Source organism: Budorcas taxicolor, chromosome 13 (assembly GCF_023091745.1).
Source record: "Budorcas taxicolor isolate Tak-1 chromosome 13, Takin1.1, whole genome shotgun sequence".
NCBI lineage: Eukaryota > Metazoa > Chordata > Mammalia > Artiodactyla > Bovidae > Budorcas > Budorcas taxicolor.
The window spans coordinates 65,490,805-65,507,585 of NC_068922.1; the positions used below are offsets into that span (position 1 = coordinate 65,490,805).

The window sequence follows — 16,781 nt, forward strand, 5'->3', positions numbered from 1 at the left end:
GTCGCTCTGCTGAGGGGGGCCCCTGGCTTTCCCAGTCCCCAGGACGGGCCTGGCCTAGTACACGTATCTGTCAGGTGAACAGGCGGACTGTCTAAACTACATTTTTTATTTTTGTTGCTGTTGGTCACTCAGTCGTGTCTGATTATGTCCACACGGGCTGCAGCACACCAGGCTTCCCCGTCCGTCACCGTCTCCTGGAGCTTGCTCAAACTCATGTCCATCGAGTCAGTGATGCCATCCAACCATCTCATCCTCTGTCGTCCCCTTCTCCTCCTGCCTTCAATCTTTCCTGGCATCAGGGTCTTTTCCAATGAGTTGGCTTTTTCTTTTTAGGCAGTGGTAATTTGCATACACTTGCAGGAAATAATACAGCAGGATCCTGGTACCCGTTACCCCGTTTCCTTCAGTGATGACATCTTGCAGAACTGCAGGCTGCTGTCATAGCCGGAATACTGACACAGATGCAGCCCAGCAGTCTTAACTCAGGTTTCGCCGTCTTCACTTGTATCACCTGTGGTGCATTTAATCCACTGTGCTTTCATCACAAGTGCCGGTGCCTGTACCCACCAGCATGGTCAAGATACACAGTTCCCATCAATTCGCACATACTGGGGTCTTCCCTGTCACCCTTTTATAACCAAGTCCTCCAGCCTCTTCATCACTCTCTCCCCCAGTCTCCGCACAAACTGCTAATCTGTTCCCATCTCTATAATTAGGTCATTTCAGTAATGTTTTATAAATAGAATCACGTGATCTGTAACTCTTGAGATAGCTTTTTCACGAGGTATAATTCACTTGAGATTCATCCAAGTGGTTGCTTACATCATTGTTCCTTTGTGTTGGTTGCTGAGTGGTCTCCCATGGTCTGGGTGCACCGCAGTTGCTCACCCATTGAAGGACTTCCGGGTTGTTTCCAGTTTAGGCCTATATCACATAAAGTTGCCATGAACATGCACGCCTAAGTTTTTTGTGAACATGTTATCATTTCTATGGGTTAAATGCCCAAGAGTGTGGTTATTGGGTTGTGTGATATTTGCATGTTTCATTTTAAAAGAAACTGCCAGATCGTTTTCCAGGGTAGTCGTATCATCTTACATTCCCACCAGCCGTGTACGAGTGATTCCATTTTTCCACATCCTCACCAGCATTCGGTGGTGTCCCCGTTTCTTATTTTGGTCATTCTGGTGTTTCCGCAGTGATGTCTCATGGGGCAGATGAATGGGCTCTCCCGTCCCTTGTCCATGGCCCCGGTGGCTCTGAGCCTCCTTTCGAGGGTTCCCACTGGGCCGGCACCATCACCTTGATTGACAGCCCCTTGAAGGCCAGGCTTAAAGCCTCTTCTCTGGCTCCTGCTCCCTGTGGGCCTCACCTCGGTAGAGGCTGTTTCCATCCTCCCTGGGGAATGGGCAGTTGGAGTTAAGATGACGAGAAAAGCCACTGGATGTGACCCCACCCCTCAGAGGAAGTAGCTTCTGCTAGTTGACCAGCATCTCCTGTTTCAGACCGAGAGTCGAGCCAGCCCTGGGCCAGGATCGGAATGGGACTCTGAGACCCTACCTCCCACCCAGGGCAGGTCTTAGTTCCCTGAGTCTTGCTGGACACAGTCTGACTGGGTGCGATGGAGTCTTGGGGGAGGCAGACTGGTGTGTGGGGTTTTCACGTCATGAGGTGGGAGTGGTGGGGTGGGAATGGCACCCTGTGGGGAAGGATAACTGAGCCCTGAAGGCTGCCTTGGTCTTTGAGTGGACAGGGAGGGGGCCTCCAGCAGAGGAGCAGGGTGGAGGGAAAGCGGAGTAGGAGGGAAAGACCGAGAAGGGGAGTGGCAGGTCTCTGGGCTTGAGGACGGGCAAGGTTAACCATTCTTCACCTGTCCTGACCACACCTCTGCTATCACTGCGGGTGCCCCAGCTGGATAATCCCTTTGTGTGGGACTAAGAGGGGGAGGGTCTGTTGGTCCCTCTGGGCATCCCCCACTAGACTTGACCTTGGCGCAGCTTGAGGATGGGCAGGGCTCGGGTCTGTCTGTCTTGGTCATGGCTGTGTCTGACCCCCATTCTCCTCCAGAAATCCTCACCGAGGCCAGAGCTAGGGTCGGGTCAGGTGGGGCCTCAGCCCTGAAAGGGGCTCCAGAGGGCTGGCGGCTTCACCCTTCCCCTGCCCTCCTCTCGCCCATCTGCAGGTTCATCATGCCTAGTGGCGTATAAGAAGACCCCGCCACCGGTCCCTCCACGCACCACGTCAAAGCCGTTCATCTCCGTCACAGTCCAGAGCAGCACCGAGTCTGCCCAGGACACCTATCTGGACAGCCAGGACCACAAGAGCGAAGTGACGAGCCAGTCTGGCCTGAGCAACTCCTCGGACAGCCTGGACAGCAGTACCCGCCCGCCCAGCGTGACACGGGGCAGCGTCACCCCAGCCCCCGAGGCCCCTGAGCCACCCCCAAAACATGCAGCTCTGAAGAGCGAACAAGGGACGCTGACCAGCTCCGAATCCCACCCCGAGGCCGTCCCCAAAAGGAAACTGTCATCTATAGGAATACAAGTAGGGGCCCCTTTCGCACTCTGTCCTCGGCCTGCACCGCGCACCTGCCTGCGTGTAATTACATCTGGCGGAGGCCCACTAGGTCTCCTGGGTCACGGTGGTTTGTCTGTTTTGGGGCGTCGGCCCCAAGTGTCCAAACCAAATTCCACCCATAAGCCATGCCTTCCTCGAGGTCGCCCGAACGTGGTGTGGGCCATGCAGCTGTGGGCGCGTGTCCCTGCTCCAACGATGGGTTGTCCCGGTGAATGTAGTTACACTCAGCCAGCCATCTCCTGTCCACTGTTTGCCTGTCCTCTGTCTGTCTGTTCACTCCACCCTTTGCCCTGCCAGCCGACGTGTGAGAGACAGGACTGGCCCGACAGTTTTCTGATCCAAGGTCAGCTCAGGTGCGGAGGCTGCAGCCCTGCCTGGTGGTGGGAGCAGCGTGGAGCGTAGACGCCAAGGGCCGGGGGGACCAGGACCCAGGGCCCTGGAGCCTTGGGGGTTGCTCCAGGGGGACTTTGCCCAGAGCCTTCTCGGGCCTTGGGGACAGGTAGGTTGCTCAAGGTGCCAGGCCCACAACAGATTGAGAAGTGGGACATTGATCCTGACGCCTCCCTCCACAAGAAACGATCCAGGCAGATAATTCCCTGGGACCAAGGGGCCAAAGCCAGGAGACGCCTCCGGAAGCCAGGCTCTCAGTGCACTCGTGACCGCTGCGCGTAGCAGGGCCGGTGCACTAGCTTTCCCCCCACCGCGGTGCCTCCTGCATGACCTCATAGCAGTACTTGAGCTGAGTGGGGAAAACCTGGGCCCCGCCTGGCAACTTTGAAGAGCTGTTCTACATCCTTAATTAAGTAAAGCACACTCCAGGTGGGGAGTGGGGAGGGCAGCTACAGTGGGCTGAGAGCTTGGGGAAGGCAGAGCCCCTCCTAACCCAGATGCCGATCAAGGACATCCAGGTGGCGTGCGTGGTGGCTTAGATCAGACAGGATCTCCGTTTCCCCGGCCACCCCTGGCCAAGTGCACGACAAAGCATCAGAATTATAGAAGGAACATGGGACTCTAAGGAGGGCTGAATGGACCAGAGATGGCTCACTGGCCAGTTGCTTGCACTTGCTTCTTGGGGAGGCAGAGTTTAGGCAGCTCTAGGCTACAGTTTTCGCCACGGATACAAGAAGAAAGTTGGCCGGGAGACTGTGTTTTCTGGTCTCCTTCATAAGTTCAGCCCCTGGCCTATACTCTGGAGGGATTCTGAGGGGTACAGAAAATCGCTTAGTCTTGGTTGGGCAGCCCCACCCTCTCCTTGGCCAAACCAGATGATCTCATCTTTACAGAAGACCTGAGAGACAGAGTCATCCTGATTCTTTCACTCAGAGGTTCACACGGGGCTGTGAACTCTGGCTCTCGGGCCCACCCAGGCGTCTCCCTGTCGGATCACCCCACTCCCATCCAAGCTCTCCAAGCAGTTCTTGGGAGCCGGTGATGCCTCGTCCCCTGAACTGGCTATAGCTGAAGGAGACATGCAGTCACACCCTCCATGGTGGGGAGGTGCCTGGCGCTCAGCCCCGTCCCAGGAAGCCTCTCTGGCCTCTGTGAAGCCAGGAGACCAGAGCTTCCAATTTCCAGTGACAGTCCCAACAACCCTCGTCCTATCCCTTAGTGCCTCAGACTGCTCAAACCTGGGTTCTCCCTCATTCATGAGCAGTGATGGAGAGGCTGGCCTGGCTACTCTGTGGCCACGTACCTCAGTCCCAGGAATGAACGGTAGGCCCAGGGCATCCCTGGTATAGAGAAAGTGCTGGCCTTGCACGTGGCCCTGGTCCTACTGCTGCCCCGGCCCACCTGGTGCTGAAGGTAACCTCAGCCGAGTGTGATCGAGGCCCAGGGATGGCATTCCATAGGGCCCAGGGACTGGGCCGGCTGTGGCCTTGGTGACAGCTTTCAAAACCAGAACTGCTGCCCAAGGTTTGCCCCTCGTGTGGCGCCCCCAGCCTGCCCTTCAGCTGCAGGGTTGGGGGAGTGACCTCTGCCTCGAGACAGCCTGGCTTCAACTACACCAGATAACGGCTGTGGCTTTGTGTGTGTGTGTTTTCTTTCTCTTTCGTTGTCCTTTTTTTTTTTTTTCTTCTCTCTGATGCGTGTAAAGGAGAGGACTAGAAGGAACGGTTCCCACCTCTCGGAGGACAACGGACCCAAAGCGATCGATGTGATGGCACCCTCCTCAGAGTAGGGAAAGGCGGTCCTCTCCACCCCATCCCACCTCCCGCCCGCCTGCCCGCCCGCCTCCGCGCGAATGAGCAGTGCCCGGCTTCACCTGGTCCGGCCTCGGGCCCACGTGCAGTGTCCGCATGCCTCGTGTGCGTCTGTCCGCTCGTCCGTTTGCGTCGTCCCACTAATGTGAATTTCAGCAGCAAGTGTGGTGTTTGTTTTTTTATTTTTGTCTTTGTCCCCGTGCCGTGGCTGTCGTTGTCCTTCAATAAGGTTGACTGCATTCAGCCAGTGCCAAACGAGGAGCCCAGTCCCGCTACCAAATTCCAGTCCATCGGGGTTCAGGTAGAGGACGACTGGCGGTAAGTGGCACCGAGGTGGTGGCTGCCTCTCCCCTCTCCTCTCCCTCCCTCCGCTCTCACCTCTCCCGCGCCTCCTCCTCCTGCTCTCCCTAACCCACTTCTCCTTGCTGGATTTCTAAGAACCAAGCTGGGTTGGGGGTGCGGGCGGTGGTCCAGGCGTGGGAGGCTGCGCGGGCAGGGCGGCTGGTGTGCTGATGAGCAAGGGTGAGCACTTGCTCTTTGAGAGGAATCAGCCATGGGGACTGAGGCTGGGCGGAGTCATGGCCCAGCACCCCCAATGTTGGTGGGCTTCCTGGCCCCGCTGCAGTAAACAGGCAACCTTATGACCTTGTCTGTGTGTGTGTGTGCGGGCAGGGCGGGGGCTGAGCTGAGAATGAGACGGGGCTGTGGGACCCGCTTCAGGCGCATGGTGAGCAGACGATGCATCCGTTTCTCTGTCTCCCGTGTGTCCGGGTCGGGGTGGCCTCTGGTCTCCGACCCTCTTGGTGACTCACCCTTTCCTGTCCCCACCCCCCACAGAAGCAGTGCCCCCTCTCACAGCATGTCCTCCCGACGGGACACCGACTCGGATACCCAGGATGCCAATGACTCGAGCTGTAAGTCCTCTGAGAAGAGCCTCCCAGATTGCACCCCGCACCCCAACTCCATCAGCATTGATGCCGGCCCCCGGCAGGCCCCCAAGATTGCCCAGATCAAGCGCAACCTCTCCTATGGAGACAACAGCGACCCTGCCTTGGAGGCATCCTCGCTGCCCCCGCCTGACCCCTGGCTGGAGACCTCCTCCAGCTCCCCGGCAGAGCCCGCGCAGCCTGGGGCCTGCCGCCGGGACGGCTACTGGTTCCTGAAGCTGCTCCAGGCAGAAACAGAGCGGCTGGAGGGCTGGTGCTGCCAGATGGACAAGGAGACCAAAGAGAACAACCTCTCTGAAGAAGGTGGGTACTGCGAGGCTGGCGTGCTGGGGCGGGTGGTGGGGGTGCCAGCCCCAAGTCTCCAGGGCTCGGCAGGGGGAGTCTCTTTAAGTTCTCTTCTTGGCTCAGTTGTGAACCCACCTCTTATTTTCATTCTTGCTTTTCTTCCTTCTATCCACCTACATAACCAGCCTTTTTCCAGAAAGAATTTATGTCAGCAGCTGATAGTTGCACAGGCTGTGGGATCAGCCACCCCCGCGGTTGAATCCCAGCTCTTTCCTTACTAGGGAAGTGACCTGGCCAGGTTTCTTGAACCTGTTTCCTTACCTGTAATGTGGAGATAGTCCTACCCTCTGATGTAGTGGTGCTTGTTCAAGGTCTGATGAAGTACCAAGCACAGAAACTTGGCACCATAGTTACGCCTTCAGCAGTTCCTTATTGAGCACCTACTGTGTGCCAAGCATCAAGCATCTACCTGTGGGCTCAGCAGGGTGTGCAGAGCTGTGAACGGGTGAGACGGAGATCATCTACTGCCCCACTTGGTTTCTGTCTACACCATACCTGTTTCCAAAAATTCCCCTGAGAATATGTAGGGAGCCTGCAGTCACAGGTGGTTGATACAGGGGAGGGGAGCTCTGGCCCCCAGTTTGCTCCCCTCCACAGACCAGGCAGGAGGGACGGGTCCTCAGAATGTCCAGAAGGGATGGAGCATCCCACTGAGCCCTGGTGGGCAGGGCCTGAGGAAGACACCCCTTGAAGATGCAAAGTCCCTGTTTCCACTGTTTCTAGGCCAGTTCCCAGCTCTGATGTCACAGCAGGGAACTGTTGTGAGGTATATGCCTAATAACTTCTTACAGTACTAGCATTTACAAAATCAGAGCAGTGGCATGGATCCTGAACTGCTTCTGATAGAAACCATCCAGCCCTCTGGCCTTCTTCCTCAGCCTTCCCCACCTTCAGCTCTCAACTGCTCTGTCTTCTGGTATCTACCTTCAATATTTCTTTCATTCGTTTTTTTTAAATGGGAATGCCTTTCATTTCCTCTCATTAGTCATCATCATGTATTGAAATCTGCTATAATAGTTCATATTTAGCTCTGTCACTTCCACTTCCTGTGCCCCACCCTCCATATATTACATCAGTTTAGGGTTAAAAAAACAACCAATATTTCTGTTTACTGTGAGCATGGAAATGATATTCACTGCAGAGCCTTGTAGTATGATTTCATTGTCTCATACATTTTATTTTCCCTAAAATAAATGGTTGCCTCCTCTTCTGTATACTTTGTTTTCTAAGCTCTTATTTGTAATTTTTTTCACATGCCCCACAAGATCTGCCAGCCCACCATTGACATTGTTTCCCAGGTGTGCAGACGTATCAGATCATCTCATGATCTCCTGTTTTTCCCAGTGCCCTCTGTCCCCGGCTCTGGTCTGGCCAAGTTGCTCTCTAGGCCTGCTACCTAGCTGCTGTCCGGAGGCTTCCCTTTTCTTCACCTGGGACTGCCCTTAGCTACTTTCCTGCTTTTTGGACCATGTGGTCTTCTGCTTTCCTGGGTTTAGTCCTTAACTTTACTGGAGCACACCTTCAGTTGGAGATAAATTTTTGGAAACCACCATATCTTTTTTCAGACCTCATATAGTTTGGCTGAATGTAAAGCTGAAAATAATAAATACCAATTATTTTTATATAACTGTAGATATATATATATATAATATTAAATAAAATTGAAAATAACTTTCCCTTAGAACCTTAAAGAGGCTGTATTATACTTAGCTTCCATTACTTGTGCTTAAAAAAAAAAAAAAGTGTGGACTTCCCTGGTGGTTCAGATGATAAAGAGTCTGACTGCAATGCAGAAGATGTGGGTTCAGCCCCAGGGTCAGGAAGATCCCCTGGAGAAGCAAATGGCAACCCCCTCTAGTTTTCTTGCCTGGAGAATTCCGTGGACAGAGGAGCCTGGTGGGCTCCGGTCCATGGGGTCACAAAACAGCTGGACACGACTGAGCAACTAAGACTTTCACTTGTGCCTAAAAGTTTGAGGCCGGTCCAGTTCTTAGTCCTTGGAAGCTGTTAGAGTCTTCACTTCACTTCTTTTGTGAAGGTTCTAGATGATGTGTCCTGGAATGGGTCTTTGTGCCAGTAGTTAATAAGCCACTTGTATGTGGAGACCTTTTCTTTCTGAGAAATAGTCTTGCATTAATTTTTAAAAAACAATTCCCTCACTTCTACTTGTTCTGCTTTCTCTCTCTGAAACTGCTGTCACTCAGATGCTGGGTTTGCTGAGCTGATCCTGTCTCACATCTTTTTTGTCTCTTATCTTTTTATTGTCTGTCTTTCTGGAAGACTTTTTCTCTTTTTTTCCATGCTATAACAGCTTTATTGAGATATAATTCGCATGCCATAAAATTTACCCCTTTTCAGTGTTACCATTAGTACAGTCAGTACACTCATGATGTGCAACCATCACTACTATCTGAATTCTGGACATCTTCATTACTCCATAAAGAAACCCCATGACTAAGCAGTCACTCCTCATCGCCTCCGCCCCACTGTCTCTTAGCAACCACTAATTCTGTCTGTGGATTTGCATATTCTGGACATTTATGCAAATGGAGTCATACAGTATGATCATATGACAGGACTTTTGTGTCTCACTTTTGCCTTTTCTTGCCACACGTTTTGCAGGCTCATTCATGTTGTAGTGTGTATCAAGTTTTCATTCCTTATCATGGAATAATATTCCATTCTATGGATATACTACATTTTATTTAAACATTTGTCTATTGATGGACATTTGAATTGTTTCCACTTTTAGGCTAGTGTGAATAATGCTGCTATGCACATTTGTGTACAAGTTTGTGTATGTAACCAGAAGTGGAATTGCTGGGTCACATGGTTATTTTGTGTCTAACTTTTGGAGGAACCTGCTGAACTTCCATAGTGACTGCTCCGTTTATAACATTCCCACTAGCAGCACACAAGGGTTCTAATTTCTCCACCTCCTCACGAACTCTTGTAATTACTGCTCTTTTTGATTATAGCCATCACCGTGGTAAAGTAGTACCTTGTTGTGACTTTGATTTGTGTTTCCATGGTGGCTAATAAAGTGTATAGCATTTTTGCATATGCTACCTGTGTATCTTTTACTGGAGAAATCTATTGAAATTTGGAGGTTTTCCTGACTTCACTCTGTCCATCAAATGTTTATTAGAGCCGTCCGTATAACAGCACTTTGTTACTCTGTTCCTTTTTAATAACATTTTTTCCTTGTTACGTGGATAGAGTATCTTCTACCTTTCTAAGACCTACATATATATTTATTTAAGTTTTCACGTGTCTCTGTGTTGTCTCTGTTTCCTTTAGATCCTTCTTTCTATGTATCTTTTTCGGTTGGAATCTTTCTTGGAATGTCCAGTAATCTTTGGTTGTTTATTCATATTAAAAGTGAGCAACTAACCCAGGAGTAGGAAGGGATGGAGTATAACATTGCTGATTTTATTGTTAGCCTAGTAGTCCCTCTTGTTTTTTAATCTTATGATTTAATTTAAAATAAAACTTCAGAATTTCCTGACCGTCCAGTGATTAGGACTCAGCACTTTCGCTGCTGTGTCCCAAGTTCAGTCCCTGGTTAGCGAACTAAGAATCCCTCAAGCCATGTGGCATGGCCAAAAAATAAAATAGAACTTAATTTTAGAGTTAGCAAAAGCAAATTATATAAAAACAGCAAAAAAGTCATGGTAATATACTGGTGTGTTAGTAATATACAGTAATAATATCAAAGACGAAATAATTATTTAACCATCAGGATAAAAACTCTCTAATAGCAGGATAAAACTCATAATAGCAGATAAAACTATTATGAATAATGCCGCTGTGGACATTTCACGTACAAGATTTTGTTTGACTACCTGTGTTCGTCTTTTGAGTATATACCTGTGCATGGAATTGCTGGATCATGTGGTAATTCTTTAATTTTTTTCATTTTGTTACTATGAAATATATATAAAACCTGCCATTTTAGCCACTTTTAAGTTTGTAATGCAATGGCATTACTTATATTCACAATGTTGTATATCACCAACATCTATTTCCAAAACTTTTTTATCACCTCAAATTGAGATCCTGTACCCATTAAGCAGTAATTCCCCATTCCCCTCTCCACCCAGCCCCTGGTAACCTCTAATCTGCCTTCTGTCTCTATGAATTTCCCTATTCTAGACCTTTCATGTAAGTAGAATGATAGTGTTTGTCCTTTTGTGTCTGGCATGTTTTCAAGGTTCATCCATGTTGTAGCATATCAGAACTTCATTCCTTTTTATAGCTGAATAGTATATTCTACTGTATTTAAATACTGATACCACATTTATTTGGTCCATGCATCTGTTGATAAACATTTGGGTTTTTTCACCTTTTAGCTACTATGAATAACGCTGCAGTGAACACTGGATATAAGAATCTGTTTCATTCCAATTTTCAGTTCTTTCGAGTTTAAACCCACAAGTGGAATTGCTGGGTCACATGGTAATTCTCTGTCTGGCTTTTCGAGGAATCGCCAAACTGTTTTCCATAGCAGTTGCACCACTTTACATTCCCACCAGCAATGCATAAGGGTTCCAGTTTCACTATAGCTTTGCTAACACTTGTTATTCCATCTTTAAAAAAAAAATTATAGCCATCCTAGTAGGTATAAAGTAGTATCTTGTTGTCATTTTGATTTGCATTTCCCTAGTGACTGATACTAAGCATCTTATCATGTTCTTATTGGTCATTTGTGAATCTTTGGAGAAATATCTATATTCAAATAGTCTCTTTAATGGGGCTGTTTGTCTTTTTGTGGTTGAATTTAGGAGTTCTTTACATATTCTGGATAATAGGCCCTTGTCAGATACATGATTTATAAATATTTTCTTCCATTTTGTAGGTTGTCTTTTCATTTTCTTCATAGTGTCCTTTGATGTGCAAAAGTTTTTAATTCCAATAAAATCCAATTTATCTATTTTTCTTCTATTGCTGTGCTTCTGTTTTTTTAAAATTATGACTATATATTAATTTAATAAAAATTAAAATTAGGACAGGGACTTCCTTGGTGGTCCAGTGGTTAAGAATCCACCTTCCAATGCAGGGGACTCAAGTTTGATCCCTGGTCTGGGAACTATAATCCCACATGCCACAGGGCAGCTAAGCCCACGCCCTGCAATCAGAGAGGCCCAGAAGCTGCAGTGACCACCCGGCGCAACCAGAACAAAGACCAGGACGGAAAACACTGAGGCAGGGAGAGGCAACCAGCAGGTCTGTGGGCAGGGCCTTCTGAGAGCTAGGCTTGCAGACACCTCAGAATATTGGTTTCAAATAACACACAGTAAAAATCATGTCAAGATAACAAAGGAAGCCAGGTACATTAAGATATAGTTACTAAAATAGTAAATAAGCCTGTGATGTGATAATATATGTACTTCTTTGTTAAGGCATTAAATAATACAGTCTTGCAGTGACAGTAAGCGTTATTTCGAGATCGCTGTAACCGCTGTAATACGACATGAAATTCTCTTTGATTTCTGTTGGTGACAGTGTGGCAGGTGCTCCTGACACTGAACCAACGTATTTGTTGCCTATCTGAGTTTAAGGGCGTCCTGTTCTAGCGTGACTGGGTGGCAAACTGGTCCTTTCCTTAGAAGATCTTGAAACGTCAGTATCTTTTCCCTGTAACCCTTCAGAATCTTCTTCGGAAAAGAACCCTCTAGTTTCTCCCGGGGGCCTGTGTCTGGTTGCCGGCATCCCAGATGCTAGGCAGCAGGAGGGTGCTCACAGACCATCATTCATTCCATGCTGTCCTCCACTGACCCTGCCTGGTGGCCTAGGGTTGGAGCACCTAGAGCAGCACTTAGAGTCAAAATATAATGTGAACCGTGAACTTTAAATGTTCTAGAACTGCATTTAGAAAGAAAAAAGAGATAGGTGAAGTTGATTTTAATACATTTATCTTATTCAGGATGTCCAAGTAGTAGTGTTTCAACATGTGTTCAACACAGAAAATTATTGAGGCGTTACATTACTTTCCTACTAAATATTTAAAGTCCAAAATAAATAAAATAGAAGTCCAGTGCGTACTTTATCATTCTCAATCCAGACAAACCACATTTCAGCTGCTCACTTGCTTCATACGACCGGGAGCTGTCGTATTGGACGGCACAGATGAGGAGAATAAGCCTGGGGTTGAGGGGACTTCCCTGGTGGTCCAGTGGCTAAGACTCCACGATCCCAATGCAGGGGCCCCCGGTTCAATCCCTGGTCATGGACCTAGATCCCACATGCCACAACTAAATATCCCACATACTGCAACTAAGACCCGGTGCAGCCAAATACATTAAAAAAAAAAAAAAAAAGCCTAAGGTGGAGGTGCAAAGATACCTTAGTGACAAAGTGTTGGTGGAGTAGGTTAAACTTTCTGGCACTATTCTTAATTCTTTCTGGATTGAGAAAAGGCTTCCCTGCTAAGGGTAATTATGTCATGCCAAACAGTATTACCTTCCTGTAGTATTATAAGCATGTGCTCTTTCAACATGATAACATTTCTCAATAAGCAGTCCCAGCCCTTGCTGTTGAACCCGAACTCTGCATGGAGCCCTTTCCCCAGCCCTGCATCTGTGGCTATAACTTAAGGACAGAATTGGTCACATTGCTCTGTCCCTTAGATTCAAGATAAGTATTCTGACTGCTCAGGTGAATCAGTAACACGCATGCAGGTGGCTGCCTTTCTCAAATAGGTTTTGTGTTAAACCACCGTTCATCTCCAGAACATTTTCATCTTCCCCAGGTGACACTCTGTACCTATCAAACACTAACTCCCCATCCCCCCTCCCCCATCCCTTGGCCACCACCATTCTTTGCATCTCTGTGAATTTGACTACTCTAGGCACCTCATATAAATGGAATCATATGGTGTTTGTCCTTTTGTGACTGGCTTAGCATAATGTCCTCAAGATTCATTGACCTTACAGCTTCTATCAGAATTTCCTTCCTTTTTAAGGCTGAATAATATTCTCCTGTGGGGAAAGACCCACATCTTGCTTACCCGTTCATCTGTCAGTGGCTACACAGGTTGCTTCCATCTTTTGTCTGTTGCCAATAACGACACTTCTATCTCTTAGGACCACAGTTCTTCCTTGACAACGCTGCTTTCTGATCAAATTATGTGTGTCCAGGCAAGGCCCTCGCCTGCCTTACGGCCACAGGTTTCTTGTGTTTAATATTTATTTGCTGCATCAGGTCTTAGTTGTGGCACGCAGGATCTTTAGTTGCAGCTCTCCAGTGTCTCTCTAGTTATCACGCAGGCTCTAGAGCACACAGGCTCGGTAGTTGCTGCACACGGGCTTAGTTGCCATGGGGCATGTGGGCTCTTGGTTCCCCAGCCAGGGACTGAACTTGCATCTCCTGCATTGGAAGGTGGATTTTTAACCACTCGACCACCAGCGAAGTCCACAGCCACAAGTTTGTTTTTTGTTCTTTTTTTTCTTATGGCCACAAATTTTAATGTCACTGTTCTTAGATCTCTGGAAGAGCGTTACCAAGGAGTGCCTGAAGGAGACCACGGTACCTGCATATCATGCAGAAACCTGGCAGAGATCCTCCAGGCATTGCAGCTGGAGGGAACAACAGGGACAAAGGCAAGGAAGCAGGGAAGGGCAGGTTCCAGGAACCACAACTGAAAGAAAGGGATGGGAAGAGTAGGAAGCTCACTGAGAGGGGCCTCAAATATCAGATCAAAGTATTGAGCATTATCCTCCAGGCAGGGTGGGGAGCAGCTGAAGATCTGAAGTAACAGTGAGATGGTCAGATTTTCTAATTAGAAAGATCACCCTTGACTGCTGTGTTGAAAAGGCTTTGGAAACAAGGAGACCTGGGGTGGAGGAGGAAGGAATGGATAAACAAATGTTTCTGAATGTTCCAAATGAACCAGCCAGAGGGGCCCTGGGTTGGAGTCAAGTGGAGAGCTGTAGCTTCCCTGGTCTGGGCCACAGGTGACTGGAGAGGTCATTAACTTAAGGGAGATGGAGGCAGGACATGCCTGGTTGGATAAGGGGGAGCCCTTAGAGAAGCAAGATCAAGTTATGCACATCTTTCTTGCTGTTGAAGGAGGTGCAGATGAAAGCAGCACTTAATTATAGCCTGTGGAAAGTCCTGTGGCCTGGGGCGTTGATAAGACTAATTCCAGAGAATCAGCCTTGAGCGCTGGGCGGCTTACCATTCTTGTTTACTCGCTGCTACCCAGTGAGGTCTATTCAGTCGCTCAGTCGTGTCCGTCTCCTCGCCACCCCATGAAGTGCAGCACGCCAGGCCTCCCTGTCCATCACCAACTCCCAGAGTTCACCCAAACTCATGCCAGTGAGGTCAGACCTATTAAAATCCTGTCTTGAAGAAGAAACAAACACGTGGAAGTGAAGTGCTCCACCGCTCAACAGCTGTGTGACCTTCGGCACATCTGAGCCTACTTCTCCCCGCAGTTCAGTGGGGACCATGACCCCTTCTTAGCGTATGGCGGGGGTAAGATGGGACCCTGTGTATGAAGAGTGCTTGGCCTGAGTGCCCCGCGGTAAATGGTACCAGCTGTGCCTGCTGCAGCTGCCGCCACCATCACCCTAACTTGTAGATGGACGCAGCCCAAGCCAGGAACTGAAAGGAGGCTCAGTGCCGGGAGGCTAGAGGTGAACAGGGGTGGAAACAGAGCCGGCAGCCGGAGGGAGGGGCCCACCATCCCGTCTCCTTGGCGCTCTCGAGAAAGGGAGCTATGAGAGAGACCTTGGGGGAGTCACCTCACTTCTCCAGGCCTCCACTTCCTCACATGTGACTTGGGTGGACCAATATCAACCCCACCGGGCTGTGTATTAATGCAAGATTAGAAACACGAAGCCCTTGGCAAGAACCCAAAAGATGGTAGCATCAACATCTTACTTTTCTTATAGATACAGTTTTATTTATTTATTTATTTTTGGCCGTGCCGAGTCTTCGTTGCTGCATGGGCTCTTCTCTGATGACAGTGAGCAGGGGCTGCTCTTCATTGCAGTGCGAGGACTTCTCATCCAGTGACTTCCCTTCTTGTAGCTCCTGGGCTCTAGAGCACAGGCTTAGCAGCTGTGATGCACGGGCTTGGTTGCTCAGTGGGATGTGAGATCTTCCTGAACCAGGGATAGAACTCATGTCTCCTACGTTGGCAGGCCGTTCTTTACCACTGGGCCACCAGAGAAGTCCTGTATGAATTTTAGGATTGGTTTTTCTGTAGCTGCAAAAAAAATTACTGGAATTTTGATAGGAATTGTATTGAGTCTGAAGATTACTTTGGGTAGTACCGACATTTGAACAATATTAAGTCTTCTAATTCATGAATAAGGGGTATGTTTCCATTTATCACTAATTTCTTTCAGCAGTGTTTTATAGTTTTCATTGTGCTAGTTTATCACCTCCTTAGTTAATTCCTAAATATTTTGTTCTGTTTGATGGTATCATAAATGGAATCATTTTTATAATTTCCTTTTCAGGTATTTATTGTTAGTATATAGAACTGTAACTGATTTATTTTTGGCCACACAACATGGCTTGCAGGATCTTAGTTCCCTGACCAGGGATTGAACCCAGACCCTTAGCAGTGAAAGTGCAGAGTGCCAACCACTGGACCACCAGGGAATTTCTGAAATGCAACTTATCTTTGTGTATTGACTTTGTATCCTAATCCTACTTGCTTTGCTAAATTCATTTATTAGTTCTCTCAGATTGCTTTGGTGGAATCTTTAGGTTTTCTACATATAAGGTCATATCATCTGCAAACATTATTTTACTTCTTCTTTTCCAATTTAGATGCCTTTTATTACTTCTTGCCTAACTGCTCTGGCTGAAACTTCCAATCCTGTGTTGAATCGAAGTGATGAATGTGGGCACTCTTGCCTTATCCCTGATCTTAGAGAATACACCCTGGAGTATGATGCTCATTGTGGGTTTTTCATATATGGCGTTTATTTATTGAGGTAGCTTCATTCTATTCTTGGTTTACTGCTTCTCTCATGAAAGAGTGTTGAATTTTGTCAAATGTGTTTTCTGCATGGATTGATTGCATGGTGTTTCCCTCTCATTCTGGTGATGTGGCGTATTTCATTGATCAGCTTTCACATGTTGAGCCATCCTTGCACTCCAGGAATAAATCCCATGTGGCCATATGTATAATCCTTTTAATATGCTGCTGAATTCTGTATTTTGTTGAGTATTTTTGCATCAGTGTACATAGGGATGATTGCCTGTAGTTTTCTTGTAGTATCTTTGTCTGGCTTTGATAACAGGGTAATGCTGGCCTCATAGAATGAGATAGGAAGTGTTTCCTCCCCTTCAATTTTTGGAAAAGTTTAAGGAGTGCTTTTGCTGCTGCTGCTGCTGCTAAGTCACTTCAGTCATGTCCGACTCTGTGCGACCCCAGAGACAGCAGCCCACCAGTCTCCCCCATCCCTGGGATTTTCCAGGCAAGAACACTAGAGTGGGTTGCCATTGCCTTCTCCAGTGCATGAAAGTGAAAAGTGAAAGTGAAGTCACTCAGTCATGTCCAACTCCTAGCGACCTCGTGGACTGCAGCCTACCAGGCTTCTCCATCCATGGGATTTGCCAGGCAAGAGTACTGGAGTGGGTTGCCATTTTCCAGTGGTCATGTCTGGATGTGAAAGTTGGACTGTGAAGAAGGCTGAGCGCCAAAGAATTGATGCTTTTGAACTGCGGTGTTGGAGAAGACTCTTGAGAGTCT

General features: G+C 48.2%; 1 protein-coding gene across 1 annotated transcript in view; it reads left to right on the forward strand.

Annotated features, from left to right (window-relative positions):
- DLGAP4 (DLG associated protein 4) overlaps positions 1-16,781 on the forward strand; it is an 86,648-nt gene that overhangs the window by 51,728 nt on the left and 18,139 nt on the right. Inside the window, exons 6-8 of the mRNA XM_052651357.1 lie at positions 2,180-2,541; positions 5,005-5,093; positions 5,613-6,025. Coding sequence (XP_052507317.1) covers positions 2,180-2,541; positions 5,005-5,093; positions 5,613-6,025 — 864 coding nt within the window. The remainder of the gene's footprint in view (positions 1-2,179; positions 2,542-5,004; positions 5,094-5,612; positions 6,026-16,781) is intronic.